Source organism: Chiloscyllium punctatum, chromosome 4, assembly GCF_047496795.1.
Source record: "Chiloscyllium punctatum isolate Juve2018m chromosome 4, sChiPun1.3, whole genome shotgun sequence".
NCBI classification, from domain to species: domain Eukaryota; kingdom Metazoa; phylum Chordata; class Chondrichthyes; order Orectolobiformes; family Hemiscylliidae; genus Chiloscyllium; species Chiloscyllium punctatum.
Genome location: NC_092742.1, coordinates 73435901 through 73451237, shown reverse-complemented (window position 1 = coordinate 73451237; position 15337 = coordinate 73435901). Strand labels below are relative to the sequence as shown.

Here is a 15337-nt window from a genome sequence, read left to right as displayed (position 1 = left end):
CTGCCCTGACTGTTTGACTCACCTTTGCTCTCAACTGTAAGTCTCAGATTGAAACCTTTCCTCACTATCTCCCTGGGTCTTAACCCCCCCCACCATACTAGTTTTGAGCAGCTCTCGCAAATCTCCCTGCCAGTATATTAGTCCCCTTCCATTTCAGGTGCAATCCATCCCTCATGTACAGGTCACTTCTACCCCGAAAGAGCTACCAATGATCCAAAAATGTGAATCTTTCTTCCATACAACAGCTCCTCAGCCATGCACTCATCTGCTCTATCCTCCTATTCCTGCCCTCACTAGCTCGTAGCACCAGGAATAACCAGGATATTACTACTCTCAAGGACCTCCTTATTAAATTTCTGCCTAACTCTCTGTAATCTCCCTTCTGAATCTCAACCTTTTCCCTTCCTATGTCATTGGTTCCAATGTGTACAATGACCTTCTGCTGGTCTCTCTCCCTCTTAAGAACATTCTGAACCATCTCTGAGACATCCTTGGTCCTGGCACCAGAGAAGCAACACACTATTCTGATTTTTCGCTGCTGGCCAGAGAAATGCCTTTCTGTACCTCAGACTAGAGAGTCCCCTAACACACTCAGTCTCTTGGCACCTGACATACCCTCTTTGCCGTAGAGCCAGTTTCAATACTAGAAACTTGGCTGTACATGCTACATTCCCTGAGAATCCATCACCCCGTACATTTTCCAAAACAGCATACTTGTTTGAAATGGGGATAGCCACAGAAGATTCCTGTACTAACTGCCTACCTCTCTTACCTTTCCTGGAGTTAACCCATTTATGTGACTATATCTGTGACTTTCACCCCTTCCTATAACTGCCATTCATTACATCCCCTTGTTCTTGTAGGGCGACATGGTGGCTCGATGGTTAGCACTGCTGCCTCAGAGCGCCAGGGTCCCAGGTTTGATTCCAGCCTTAGGTGACTGTCTGAGAGGAGTTTGCACATTCTCCCCATGTCTGCATGGGATTCCTCTGGGTGCTACAGTTTTCTCCCACAATCCAAAGATGTGCAGGTCAGGTGAATTGGCCATTCTAAATTGCCCACTAGTGTTAGTATTAGGAGGGAAATGGTTCTGGGTGGGTTACTCTTTGGAGGGTCGGTGTGGACTTGTTGGGCCAAAGGGCCTGTTTCCACACTGTAAGGAATCTAATCTAATCTTGTAAATCCCTCATTGCCTCTAACTGTCTCTCCAACCGATCAATTCGATCTGATAGGATTCGCAACCAATGGCATTTATTGCAGCTATAATTCTCAGTAACCCGTAAACTCTTCCTGAACTCCCACATCCGACAAGAACAGCATATCACTCTACTAAAGGCTATTTTTGCTTCTTTCAATCTACAGTCCCTGAAAATAGCACTGTCTTATTCCTCTACAAAATACTGCTCCAGGTTAAATTAATATTTATGAGTTATATTTTAATCTTAATCAAGAGACATAGCTCAATAAAACATATAATTAAGAAAGAACCCACTCTACTCACTATTGCAGACTTACTGTAAGGCCACACTTAAAATATCCACTTATCTATTACTGTGCTGTGACCTCTCCCAACCAGGTTCCTCCAAGATCAGTTGTGAATTTCACTGTTTGTTAATTTTCCTAGGCACACTCCAATGTTCAGCAATACATGAATACAACCAGCTCAGCTAGCAATTGAGAAGGTTCACTGCTCTGTTAGCACTGTGGGTTTCTTTCTCTCTCTCACTCTCTCTGCACTGACCTCACCATATGCTTCCTTTGTCTGTTCCTCTCCCTTTTAAAACTGCTGTTGTTTTGACTTTCTTTTTCCAAAGTTCCACAACAATGCAACAGCATATAAAACAGTAATTGCTGCTCCTGGAATTCGAGGAAATCACCTCCAAAACCTAAAATACCCCAAAACAAGGAGCAGCTCTTACAGCCAGAACTTTTTCCTGTCCTTCATCTTAAAGTCTGTCCATTAAGTTTTCAATTTCTTATGAAGTTGAGAAAGTGTCAAAGGCACACATAATCTGTGAATTAATCAAGTAAACAGAGGGCAAAAGCATGGAGGTTATGATGATGTTTAAAAACATCTGGTTCAAGTATAGAATGTAAAGGCTGTAGAGGGTGTAGAAAAGATTTACTGGAGTTTTAAGGTGAGTGATTTCAGTTACCTGGATAGATTGGAGAACGCTGAAGTTTTTGTCTTTAGAAAAGGGAAGGACATTGGCAGGCCACTTTTGGAATATTGCGTGCAATTCTGGTCTCCCTCCCATAGGGTGGATATTATGAAACTTGGAAGGGTTCAGAAAAGATTTACAAGGATGTTGCCAGGGTTGGAGGGTTTGAGCTACAGAGAAAAGCTGAATAGGCTGAAGCTATTTTGCCTGGAGCATCAGAGGCTGAGGGGTGACCTTTTTCGTGGTTTATAAAATCATGAGGGGCATGGATAGGATAAATAGACAAGTCTTTTGCCTGGGTTGGGGGAGACCAGAACCAGAAGGCTGAGGTTTAGGGTGAGCGGGGAAAGGGACCTAAGGGGTAACTTTTCACGCGAAGAATGGTGCGTATATGGAATGAGCTGCCGGAGGAAGTGTTGGAGGCTGGTACAATTTCAATATTTATAAGGCATCTGGAAGGGTACATGAATAGGAAGGGTTTACAAGGATAAAGGACCAAGTGGTGGCAAATGGGACGAGATTAGTTTAGGATATCTGGTCAGCATGGACGATTTGGACTGAAGTGTCTGTTTCTGTGCTGTGCTGTGCTATGACTCTAAGTTTGGCTGGAGATTTGTTAGAGATATTCAAGATTAAGAAGGGTTTTGGCAGACTAAACAGACAGAAGCTATTCCTATTGGCAGACGGATTGAGAATACCTATTTAATATGAGTGGGAAAAGAACCAACAGGGAAATTTAGAAAAATAGTTTACACAGTGAGTAGTTAGGATCTGGAATGCACTGCCTGAGTGTGTGGTGGGGAAAATACAGTTTGGCATTTAAAATGGAATAAATATGCACCTGAAGGGAAAAACAATTGCAGGAATACATAGTAAAGGTGGAAAATAAGACAATTTGATTTGCTCTTGCAGTGAACCACCTCAGGTACAATAGGCTGTTAGGGTTCCCTTGGTGTGGTAAACATTCTAACATTTTTTTGCTATAAAAATTGCCATTTTATTCAATTACCCAGAGAATACAGGTCATTATTAAATAATAAATTAGTTATGTGGCCAGAAATCCATGAATAATATGCTGCAAGTAATTCTCCAACATGCAAGTCAGAAATGCCGCAATAAATATCCTTGAATTTCCAACGTGATCTCCAGTATGAGTGCTTTCATCTGTACTACTACTCAAAGCCTTCTCTTCAGCTGTGAAAAGATGACTTGCAAGACATTTCGGATTAACTGTTCAACAACTGCACCAAATGCTTTCCTGACTGAATTGCCTGTGTCTTGCTGGTGACTGTGCTGGACAATGACAGGTGGTCACAACAGCTGGTATACATCAGAGATGATGGCTGCAGAGCAGTTGGACCTCACATGGTGACCATGTTGTTCCAAAGGCTGAAAGTTTTACCATCAATCATTTCTACCAGCAGTTAGCTGGAAACATGTTTTGTAATATGGTGACTTAAACTAGAATAGTGTTATTTCAGTGACATATGCCATCATCTGAATGTGGACCATCCCTTGAAGGTTTGACAAAGTGATGGATCTTTTTCTTGAGTCTTTACAGACCATGTAGTGACGTGTTCCCTAAATGATATTAGGTTAGACAGTCCCAGGATTTTAACCCTACAATAATGAATGAGTGATGATACATGCCCATATCAAGAATATGTGTGCTTTGTCATGGAATGTATAGGTAATGGTACTCAAAAGCACCTGCCCTGATAATTCTAGATGTTGAAGAAGATAAGACTTTGGAAAGGAACCTTGACAGGTTGCTATCACATGTTATGTAGATTCTACAAAGCAGTGAGAAAAGATTCAGGGCTGGAAAAAACCAAACTAGATATAAACAACACAAAGGTCGAAGATTAGATTAGGCCACACTGTTGCCTTACCGAATGTAAACTTTGGAAGTTGCAAACGTTTTGAAGAGTACATCTCAATGCATTCTAATGAATACAAGTGAATTCAATGAAATCCTGAATTAAACATTCAAAATATGGTTGTATTTATTACAACCCTTTCAAAAATATTGACTCTCTTCCATTGTGTAGAGGTTAAGGAAATTTCACAGGTCTTGCAGATTTCAAAGGCAACAGAAAACATTTTTAATTTATTCTGGGGTAAGGGTGTCACTCCCAAGATGAACAATTCTTACTAATAGGTGCTAATGATCTTTTTTGAACCATTGAAGGCATTTTTGATTAGATTAGATTCCCCGCAGTACTGAAACAGGCCCTTCAGCCCAACCAGTCCACCATTTCCCTCTGACTAATGCACCTAACACTATGGGCAATTTCGCATGGCCAATTCACCTGGTCTGCACATCTTTGGATTGTGTGAGGAAACTGGAGCACCTGGAGGAAACCCACGCAGACACGAGGAGAACGTGCAAACTCCACACAGACAGTTGCCTGAGGCTGGAATCGAATCTGGGACCCTGGTGCTAGGAGGCAGCAGTGCTAACCCCTGAGCTACCGTGCCCCTAGTCTAGTTAGGTAGGGAATTCCAGGATTTTAAAACAGTAGCACTGAAGGAATTAAAATGTAATTTAAGACAAGATGGTGCCATAATAGTAATGACACTAGATTAGTAAACCAGAATCGCAGGCTTATGTTTGGAGGACATAAGATTGAATCCCACTAGGAATTGGTAAAATTTAAATTAAACCAAAATCTGGAATTGAAAACCAGTCTAACAGAGACCATATAAGCATTGTTGATTGTGCAGAATGCCATCTGGACCATTAATGCCATTTAAGAAAGGAAGCCTTCTGCCCTTACTTGACCTGGCCTACATGTGGAATCCCTTCAGACCACTGCATTGCTGTTAACTCTTCAGTGCCCTCTGGAAAGGGGCAGATAATGGGCTCAAGGGATGGGCACCAATGCCAGCCTTGACCGTTGTGCTAAAATTCCATGAAAGAGTAAAAGTAAATGTTTAAGTTGGGTTGACATCTGACTTGCAGGGGAACTTGAAGATAAATCAACTTCTACACTCTTGCTGCCCTCGTCATTATCATAAGAGGATGTCACAAGTTGCTGAGGTGATGTGGATGAAGCAAATTGGCTGTAACACACTCAGCAGCTAAGGTGCACTGATAATGGATGTAGTGATTGTTTGAATGGGATGACAATCAAACAGATTGCTTTTTCATCAAATAGGTTCAGGTTCTTAATGATTGTTGGAACTGTATTCATCAGACAAGTGGAGTGTGGTCCATCAAACCTCCTGACATTCCTTGTAGTTCATAGAAAGGTTTTAGGAAGTGAAGAGGCACTGGTGGAAATGGGTAATTAAGCAGTGAATGCATTATCTGTTAAATAATTCCAATCTCAATGCAACATCAATTCGAGCTAGTTTCAGAGTTCAAACTTCCAAGTAAAATCACTTTGGTGAAGGATTTTTCTGTACAAATAATGAGATGAACACTGCACACCATTTTTAATGCAGAAATTGGACAGCAGCTTATCTGGCAGCTACAGTTCAATAAGCAAATCCAGAAATTCCTGTGCAAGATGGAATGCTCCCCAAAGGATCTCTGAAAATAAAACATTTTGCTATCTGGCTCCGAGTTCAAGTACATGATGCTGCCGCACATAACAAATATGAACGAAACAAGACATAAATACGAGGGCATGTCTATTCCAGCCAAGGTAACTTTGGCATGATAGGTCATAATTACTGACAAACAAACTCTCTGAAACCGAAAATTAGCCCTTTACAACTTAATGGAATAAGTTTTTTTTAGGGGTTCATTAACCTTTATTGCTAAAGCTCTACTAAAAAGAAAATCCTTAGCCCCTCTTTTTTTGCCTCACCCCCTCATTCTTTCCCTGACTTTGTTGTATTTTCTCTGTAATTTAGTTGACATTGATGCAAATATTCGAACCGACAGTTTCTGTTTCAAACTGTTACTTTGTTCACTTGCAAATCTTCAGTCCAGTTGGGTAAGGACACAGCGGCTCCCCGCAGGGCTCTGCTTTTGGGGGATTCTCTGGTTACAGTAAATTCCAGTGCAAATCGCCCCAGAAACTCTTTGGGGAAATAGAAAAAAGGGGGACAACCCCCCACACCCCACCCCAACACCTCTCACCGAATAAATAACTGCACTGTTTCACGCCAACCTTTTTAATGAAGTACCGAGGCGAGGCATGAAGCCCAAATGTTTGTTGCATTCCATCGAGACTTTATCACACAAATAGTAACGTTGTGGTCCAGGCTGTCTGTGCAACAGCTGAAACAACATATTAGGGCTCATTCAGTGTTTCAGTTACTATCATGTACGCAAATAGAATGTGGCGTATAACGTTACATTTCGACTAGGGGAAAAAAATCTAGATGAAGGTCTGCCGGATGCTATCGTAATTTCTCGTAATCTTATGAAATTAATTTCGAATACGAAGCTTGTTTCTCAAGGTGAAAGTAATAAAATTTATGTTTTCGAAAAAAAATACCCAAAATCTATCAGCCTATAAGCAGTCCTTCTTGTGGAGAGCAATCCATGCTTTTGAAAACACGCTCAGACTTCAATGTGGTAATAACGTGCCATCCCATTGTATTGGCCACTGCCACTCACACAATCCCAGATTCATTCGGTTTATTACTTATTTTAAGTGACCTTAGGACTATTTAATGTTCTCCGTCCAGAGGTGGAATAAATATCTTGGAGAGGGTGCAAAATGTTCTCATAGGGGAGAGGGACCAGCAGGAGGTCATTGTACACATTGGAACTAATGACATAGGAAGGGGAAAGGATGAGATTCTGAGGAGAGAATATAGAAAGTTAGGCAGGAATTTAAAAAGGAGGTCCTGGAGGGTAGTAATACCTGGATTACTCCTGGTGCTGTGAGCTTGTGAGGGTAGGAAGAGGAGGATAGAGCAGATGAATGCATGGCTGAGGAGCTGGTGCAGGGAGAAGAGTTCACATTTTTGGATCATTGGAATCTCTTCTGGGTAGAAGTGACCTGTACAAGAAGGACACATTTCACCTGAAATGGAAGGGGACTAATACACTGACAGGGAGATTTGCTAGGGCTGCTCATGAGGGTTTAAACTAGTAAGGTGGGGGGGGGGACCAGGGAGATAGTGAGGAAAGAGATCAATCTGAGATTGGTACAGTTGAGAACAGAAGTGAGTCAAACAGTCATGGCAGGCAGGGACAAGGTAGCACTAATAAATCAAACTGCATTTATTTCAATGCAATGGGCCTAACAGGGAAGGCAGGTGAACTCAGGGCATGGTAAGGAACATGGGACTGGGATATCATAGCAATTACAGAAACATGGCTCAGGGATGGACAGAACTGGCAGCTTAATGTTCCAGGATACAAATACTATAGGAAGGATAGAAAGATGGCAAGAGAGGAGGGGGAGTGGCATTTTTGATAAGGGATAGCATTACAGTTGTACTTAGGGAGGGTATTCCTGGGAATACATCCAGGGAAGTCATTTGGGTGGAACTGAGAAATAAGAAAGGGATGATCGCCTTATAGGGATTGTATTATAGGCCCCCCAATAGTGGGAAATTGAGAAACAAATTTGTAGGGAGTTTTCAGTTATCTGTAAGAATAATAGGGCGGTTATAGTAGAGGATTTAAACTTTCCAAACATTGGGACTGCCATAGTGTGAAGGGTTTAGATGGAGAGGAATTTGTTAAGTGTGTACAAGAAAATTTTCTGATTCAATATGTGGGTGTACCTTCTAGAGAAGGTGCAAAACATGACCTAGTCTTGGGAAATAAGACAGGGCAGGTGACTGAGGTGTCAGTGGGGGAGCACTTTGGGATCAGCGACCATAATTCTACTAGTTTTAAAATAGTGATGGAAAAGGATAGACCAGATCTAAAAGTTGACATTCTAAACTGGAGGAAGACCAATTTTGATGGTATTAGGCAAAAAATTTCAAAAGCTGATTGAGTGCAAATATTCACAGGAAAAGCAACAGCTGGAAAATGGGAAGCCTTCAAAAATGAGATAACAAGAGTCCAGAGAAAGTATATTCCTGTTAGGGGGAAAAGAAAGGTTGGTAGGTATAGGGAATGCTGGATAACTAGAGAAATTGAGGATTTGGTTAAGAAAAAGAAGGAAGCATATGTCAGGTCGAATGTATCCTTAGAAGAGTATAAAGGCAGTAGGAGTATACTTTAGAGGGAAATCAGGAGGGCAAAAAGGGGACATGAGATAGCTTTGGCAAATAGAATTAAAGAGAATCCAAAGGGTTTTTATAAATGCATTAAGGACAAAAGGGTAACTAGGGAGAGAATAGGACCCCTCAAAAATCAGCAAGGACACCTATATGTGGAATCACAGGAGGTGGGAAAGATATTGAATGTATATTTTGTATTAGTGTTTACTGAGAAGCAGGACATGGAAGATATAGAATGTGGGGAAATGGATGGTGACACCTTGAAAAATGCCCATATTACAGAGGAGGAAGTGCTGGATGTCTTGAAACACAGAAAAGTGGATAAACCCACAGGACCTGATCAGGAGTACCCTAGAATTCTGTGGGAAGCGAGGGAAGTCAATGCAGGGCCCTTTGCTGAAATATTTAAATAATCAAACAGGTGAGATGTCAGAAGACAGGAAGTTGGCTAACATGGTGCCACTATTTAAGAAAGGTGGTAAGGAAAAGTCAGGGAACTATACACCGGTGAATCTGACATCAGTAGTGGGCAAGTTGTTGGAGGGAATCCTGAGGGACAGGACTTACATGTATTTGGAAAGGCAAGGACTGATTAGGGATAGTCAGCATGGCTTTGTGTGTGGGAAATCAGGTCTCACAGAACTGATTTGAGTTTTTTGTAGAGGTAACAAAGAGGGTTTATGAGGACAGAACGGTAGATGTGATCTATGTGGATTCAGTAAGGCATTTGAGAAGGTTCCTTATGATAGGTTGGTTAGCAAGGTTAGATCTCATGAAACACAGAGAGAACTGGCCATTTGGATACAGAACTGGCTCAAAGGTAGTAGACAAAGGTGGTGGTGGAGGGTTGCTTTTCAGTCTGGAGACCTGTGACCAGTGGAGTGCCACAAGGATCGGTGCTCGGTCCACTGCTTTTCATCACTTATATAAATAATTTGGATGTGAACATAGGTAGCGTAATTAGAAAGTTTGCAGATTTACACCAAAATCATAGATGTAGTGGACGGCGAAGAAGGTTATCAGAATACAACTGGATCTTGATCAGATGGGCCAATGGACTGAGGAGTGGTACATGAAGTTTAATTTAGATAAATGTGAGGTGCTGTATTTTGGAAAAGCAAATCAGAGCAGGACTAAATGTTAGGGTCCTGGGGAGTGTTGTTGAACAAAGAGACCTTGGAGTGCAAGTTTAGTTCCTTGAATGTATAGTCACAGGTGGATAGGATAGTGAAGAAAGTATTTAGTATATTTTCCTTCATGGGTCAGAGTATTGAGTACAGGAGTTGGGAGTCCATGTTGCGGCTGGGCAGGACATTGGTTAGGCCATTTTTGGAATGTTGTGAAACTTGAAAGGATTCAGAACAGATTTACAAGGATGTTGCCAGGGTTGGAGGATTTGAGCTATTGGGAGAGGCTGAATAGGCTGGGGCTGTTTTCTCTGGAGCGTTGGAGGGTGAGGTCGAGGTCACCTTATAAAATCAACAGGAGCATGGTAGGATAAATAAATAAGGTCTTTTCCATGGTGCAGTGGAATCCAGAACTAGAGGGCATAGGTTTAGGGTGAGAGGGGAAAGATATAAAAGGCAACTTTTTTGAAGCAGAGTGCGGTGCCTGTATGGAATGAGCAGCCAGAGAAACTGGTGGAAGCTGGTACAATTACAGCATTTAAAAGGCATTTGGAGAGGTATATGAACAGGAAGGGTTTAGAGAGATATGTATTGGCAAATGGGACTAGATAGGGTTGGGATATCTGGTCGGCATGGACTAGTTGGACGGGTCTGTTTCCGTACTGTACATCAGTATGACTATAACTCAATTCACCTGTCGTTATACATACTATAGTGAGATATAAATATAATTATAAATGGGCAAACTGCTCCCGCTTTATTTTTTTTTAGACCTAAACCCGGAACCAGCTGGTATCAATAATTCCATGGACCCCTCTAGTAATTCAGGGAAGGAAATGCAAGCTTGCCTCGATCAAACTAACCTGCAAACCTCCACTCAGAGCCTGTGTTCGTGGGGCGGAATCCCGTAAGATAGAAAATTCCTCTTATACCTCCCTATTTTTAGTTACTCAATAGTTCAGTCAACACGTCTGGAGCTTGAAGTTAAGACATTTCATAACATAGTCAGCCACCCCATCCCGAACCCCCTGTGAAGGTGAAGATAAGAAAAATAAGCACCACTTATCTTCGGAATGGTTAACAAAAGCTCAATGCCATAAAGATGATCCTTTATTAAAGCGGAGACCTGACAGCATTGGATACGATGCAACTCAATTATTTCACAGTTGGTTTGTGATAGCCTTATCCTGTATGTGGTTAGTATCACTGGGCCTGTCAGCAATGCAGGATATCTCAACAGAGATTATAGCTGCATGAATGAGATATAAGCACATATAAAGCACTCAATATGCACGTGCCAAAATATAAAAGTCTAACTAATGTTTACATATGCAAAATGCTTATAGGCTGCGCTACAATGTCCTCTGCAATTTGTCATCTTTTTTGTCATCGATGTTGTAAATCAGAATTTACAAGGGGTTGGAATCACTAAGTAGTCCCAAGGTCCTGAACCGAACCGTTGAAAGAAATGTTTGCATTTGTACCATTCACATGAACATCCGGTTGTAAAATCTACTGTAAATCAAGTCTCTGTCGGAAAGCATGCGCCTTTAACGGACACCCTCAGTGGCGCTATGGCTAGTCCGTGAGTGATAGACTTTCCCAGCTTTTTGTGGGCCAGGCTGTGGTCTTGCCCTTGCATTCCCGCCTTTTCGGCAGTTTACGGATGTTTTCAGTTGCAATTCCCTATTTGGCCATCCCTTTGATGTTTCCGTGTAGACCGCCGCAGATTTGCAGGTTGCCGGAGACACTGTCCTTACATGGGCTAAGCTGGGACTGGTCATGTACTCGGCTGCTTCCCTGTCCGCAGCCGCTCTCTCCATTAATGGCTTCACCGAGGCTCAGTGGCGTGAAGGCTACCAAATAAGGACAAGGTCTCGGGCTCTCCCTCGGGGGGCCGCTCTGTTTCGGCGACCCACCAGGGGGATTATAAATCCTCGTCTCCCTCTCACGATATCTCCGACCCAGCATCGCCGAGGAACGGGTGGACTGAAGGCGCCTCTCTGGTAAGTTCTTGAAGCCTGTACAGACCACGGGGTGGAACAGGACGACACAGCGCCCACAAAGTAAACGCACACTGTTGGAGACCGCACTTTAAAAGTGAATTGAAAAGGGTGAACAGATCTTATAGCCCTGCAAAATTGACCCTGTGAAATAATTCTCATGTATTTACACCAAATGTAACGTAGTATTAGAAACTTGCGCCTAAGTACTGCTTGGCTACCAGCACTTCGCTATTGTTCGACCAGGTGTCACTAGTGGATCCTTCCACATTTAGCGAGACTCCTTCTCAATATTGTTGTTACAGAGACGATTTGCGGCGTGAGAGCAGCAGAGCTATTTTTCCCTGAAATAAAGTTGGATCGGTACACAGGAACAACGTGAATTTAAATCGTGTTAAACCTGATATCCCTAGTTTATGAGTGGAATTTACAATTCGTTAATCTGCAAGGCCATCTATCTTAATTGAACATCTCAAGCACAACTTAAGCCTAGCTTCTTGCAGCCAGTAATAATTGAAATCTGACTAGGAATGCCACTTCCCATAGATGGGGTCTAAACAAGTCTTATTGGAAATAGTTTAAGTTACTATTCCAATGTCAATATAATATGAACATATACAGCTTGATTTATTTTAACTATGCAGGTGGCACCTGGTGCTATGAAAACAGCTTTGCAGTCAAAGCAGTTGAATAGCTAATTAGAATAATAGAAATGATTCATGTGTAAAGCTATTTTGCACATCTCTCACTGTTGCTTTGGAGTCCACACAGTGTTCCAAGTGTGTTGTGCCTGTGCTTCAGTCCTGTCCCTTCATGTCTATGGCTGTCTCATCACACCACTTTCATTTGGTAGATCCCAAACCACCATGTGTGACGACGAGGAAACCACTGCCTTAGTGTGTGACAATGGCTCTGGTCTGGTCAAGGCTGGATTCGCTGGAGATGATGCCCCTCGAGCTGTCTTTCCCTCCATCGTTGGCCGCCCACGGCATCAGGTATCCAACACTCAATGCTGTTTCACTATTCACCTCAAGACTGCATGAGTGGGCAGCCTTGTCTCCTCAGTGAATGGTAAACCTTCCTACTTTGGGACACACCAAGCATCCCTTTGCAAGTACTTCTAAAATTGTACACTTAAAGATTCTAGTCAGTCTGTAAAAGTTGGCCTTTAAATTCTAGATTAAATAAATGTGCAGTAGGTTTGTAGTTATTGTTTATTACCATTTTATAATGTAGACCGAATAGATGGACAGCCTAATTAATGTTCAAACAATTAATGTGTCCTTCTATAATTATAGGGTGTCATGGTAGGTATGGGTCAGAAGGATTCCTATGTTGGTGATGAGGCCCAGAGCAAACGAGGTATCTTGACCCTGAAGTATCCCATCGAGCATGGTATCATCACTAACTGGGATGATATGGAGAAGATCTGGCACCACACCTTCTACAATGAACTCCGTGTAGCACCAGAAGAGCATCCAACACTTCTTACTGAGGCTCCTCTGAACCCCAAGGCTAACCGTGAGAAAATGACCCAAATCATGTTTGAGACCTTCAATGTCCCAGCCATGTATGTTGCTATCCAGGCTGTCCTATCCCTGTATGCCTCTGGTCGTACCACAGGTAAGCACAACAGTCCCAGATGATGATGTTTACTGACATGACTGATGCTTCAAATAATCTTTTAAAATCCAGGAAACAGTCAAATTTAAAGAATATTGTTTTCACATATTGTTTAAAATATCATCCAACATATTGTTCCATGTTAATTTGATTCAAAATACATTAATAATCCTTATCATTAATTCATGTACACTAAATATGTTACTTCTAAATTTTGTGTTATGTTGCTGGAGTCACTGAAATATAAAATTAACCTGTATCCACTACCTCTGAAACAATAAATGTGTGATGTAAGGTAGGATCATCAATAAAGCTTTTGGAAATGTGATAGGAAATATGATTCCCATGTTTCAATCTACATTCTGTTTCTCTAGGCATTGTCTTGGACTCTGGAGATGGTGTCACTCACAATGTTCCAATCTATGAGGGTTATGCTCTACCTCATGCCATCATGCGTCTGGATCTAGCTGGCAGAGATCTCACTGACTACCTCATGAAGATCCTTACTGAACGTGGCTATTCCTTTGTGACAACAGGTATGCACTTACTAGTTTACTGGACATGTTATTTGTATTCTGAAATTCAGCAAGGGATCTCTTGATGATTTCCTTGTCTGTCCACAGCTGAACGTGAGATTGTCCGTGACATCAAGGAAAAGTTATGCTATGTTGCCCTGGACTTTGAGAATGAAATGGCCACTGCAGCCTCTTCATCTTCTCTGGAAAAGAGCTATGAATTGCCTGATGGTCAGGTCATCACCATTGGTAATGAGCGTTTCCGTTGTCCTGAGACCCTCTTCCAACCATCTTTTATTGGTGAGTATTCTGATTTATAGGTATGAATATACCCCTTCTGAACTTCATGTAACTTTCATTGATACTTTGACATAAAAATGTTACTCCCCAGAAAATCTGCTTTAGAAGGATCCAATCTCAATAAACTTTTATAAGCATTTATTCACAAAGATGCAGATCACAAACATCTTTCCTAAGCTCAAACACCAATTCCTGTCAGTTCCCATTTGGGAGGCAAATGAATCCTAGCTAATGCCTACCAAATTTAGTATAATTAATATAGAACTAACAGCCTATACTAAAGGTATACTCCTATACCTCTGCAGGTAATATTGAAATTTGGAGATAATGCATGTAAGTCTGTAAAAACCATGAGTATGTATGGGAAGGCTGTTATCAATTGGTTAGGTGGCCAACTGTCAACGGATGTCTTATCCTGACTTAGATATAATAAATCTGAACAAGTGCAAGGTGTTCTTTTCCATCTAAATTGCTTGCAACCATTTTCATGTCAGCTGCTTGAAGTTTTCATTTATAATAACAGTAAACAGTTCATCATAAAGATTTGGTCTATTCATCAAAACAGGAATGGAGTCTGCTGGTATTCATGAAACTACATATAACAGCATCATGAAGTGTGATATTGACATCCGTAAGGATCTATATGCCAACAATGTCCTGTCTGGTGGTACCACCATGTACCCAGGTATCGCTGATCGTATGCAAAAGGAAATCACTGCTCTGGCTCCCAGCACCATGAAGATTAAGGTAAGTTTTTAAAGCTATAATAAAATGAGTGACATTCTGAGTGGAACTCAGTTAACATTAGTTTGAGGCAAACTTATTGCACCTCCTACCTTTATATAATAATTATAAAAGATAATTTATTCCTTCAACTGATGTTAATGTAAATACTATTATTATTATTCCTGAGCCATCTACTTTTGATTATGCTTTGTAATTTGATAAAATACCCTAAAATAAAATTTTGAAAATGTCCTCTCAGACTGCAATGTATGAAGATAGATTTAAGGTTAAATAGTTTTTGTCCACATAAATAATGACCTTTCTTAATACTTTAGATTATTGCTCCACCTGAACGTAAATACTCTGTCTGGATCGGAGGCTCTATTCTGGCATCTCTATCCACCTTCCAGCAGATGTGGATCAGCAAGCAGGAGTACGATGAAGCAGGCCCATCCATTGTTCATCGCAAATGCTTTTAAATATCATGATATTCTCTTACTTCGAACTCAGGTTGACAAGGTTGTGCCTCTGGTTACTTTGAATCAACAGGCCATCGGGAAAATACAAAATAGTTCCAAAACTATTTTCATTGTACAGTTTGTTTACATGTGCAATTTATTTGTGACAATAATATTTATTGATCTATGAATAAAACAAGACTGGGACTTGCAACGTATGAGTATTGTCTACATTAGGGCGGTGGGGGCATGTGGAGGAGTTAGCAGCACATGGAGATC

At 41.3% G+C, this 15337-nt stretch overlaps 1 protein-coding gene across 1 annotated transcript; it reads left to right on the top strand.

Annotated features, from left to right (window-relative positions):
- Positions 1-11263: 11263 nt before the first annotated feature.
- Positions 11264-15272, top strand: LOC140476424 (actin, alpha cardiac muscle 1). The gene is made up of 7 exons (XM_072569017.1): positions 11264-11439; positions 12290-12431; positions 12735-13059; positions 13434-13595; positions 13683-13874; positions 14440-14621; positions 14936-15272. The coding sequence occupies exons 2-7, from the start codon at positions 12303-12305 to the stop codon at positions 15077-15079; spliced, it is 1134 nt and encodes a 377-aa protein (XP_072425118.1). The 5' UTR covers positions 11264-11439; positions 12290-12302; the 3' UTR covers positions 15080-15272.
- The last annotated feature ends 65 nt before the right edge of the window (positions 15273-15337 follow it).

What these genes read in the sequence shown, in the direction of transcription:
- LOC140476424 (XM_072569017.1), top strand. Translation starts at nt 12,303, where the DNA reads ATGTGTGACGACGAGGAAACCACTGCCTTAGTGTGTGACAATGGCTCT. An exon ending in CTATTCCTTTGTGACAACAG is followed by an intron (nt 13,596 to 13,682) that starts GTATGCACTTAC and finishes GTCTGTCCACAG; the next exon opens with CTGAACGTGAGATTGTCCGT. An exon ending in CTTCCAACCATCTTTTATTG is followed by an intron (nt 13,875 to 14,439) that starts GTGAGTATTCTG and finishes TCATCAAAACAG; the next exon opens with GAATGGAGTCTGCTGGTATT.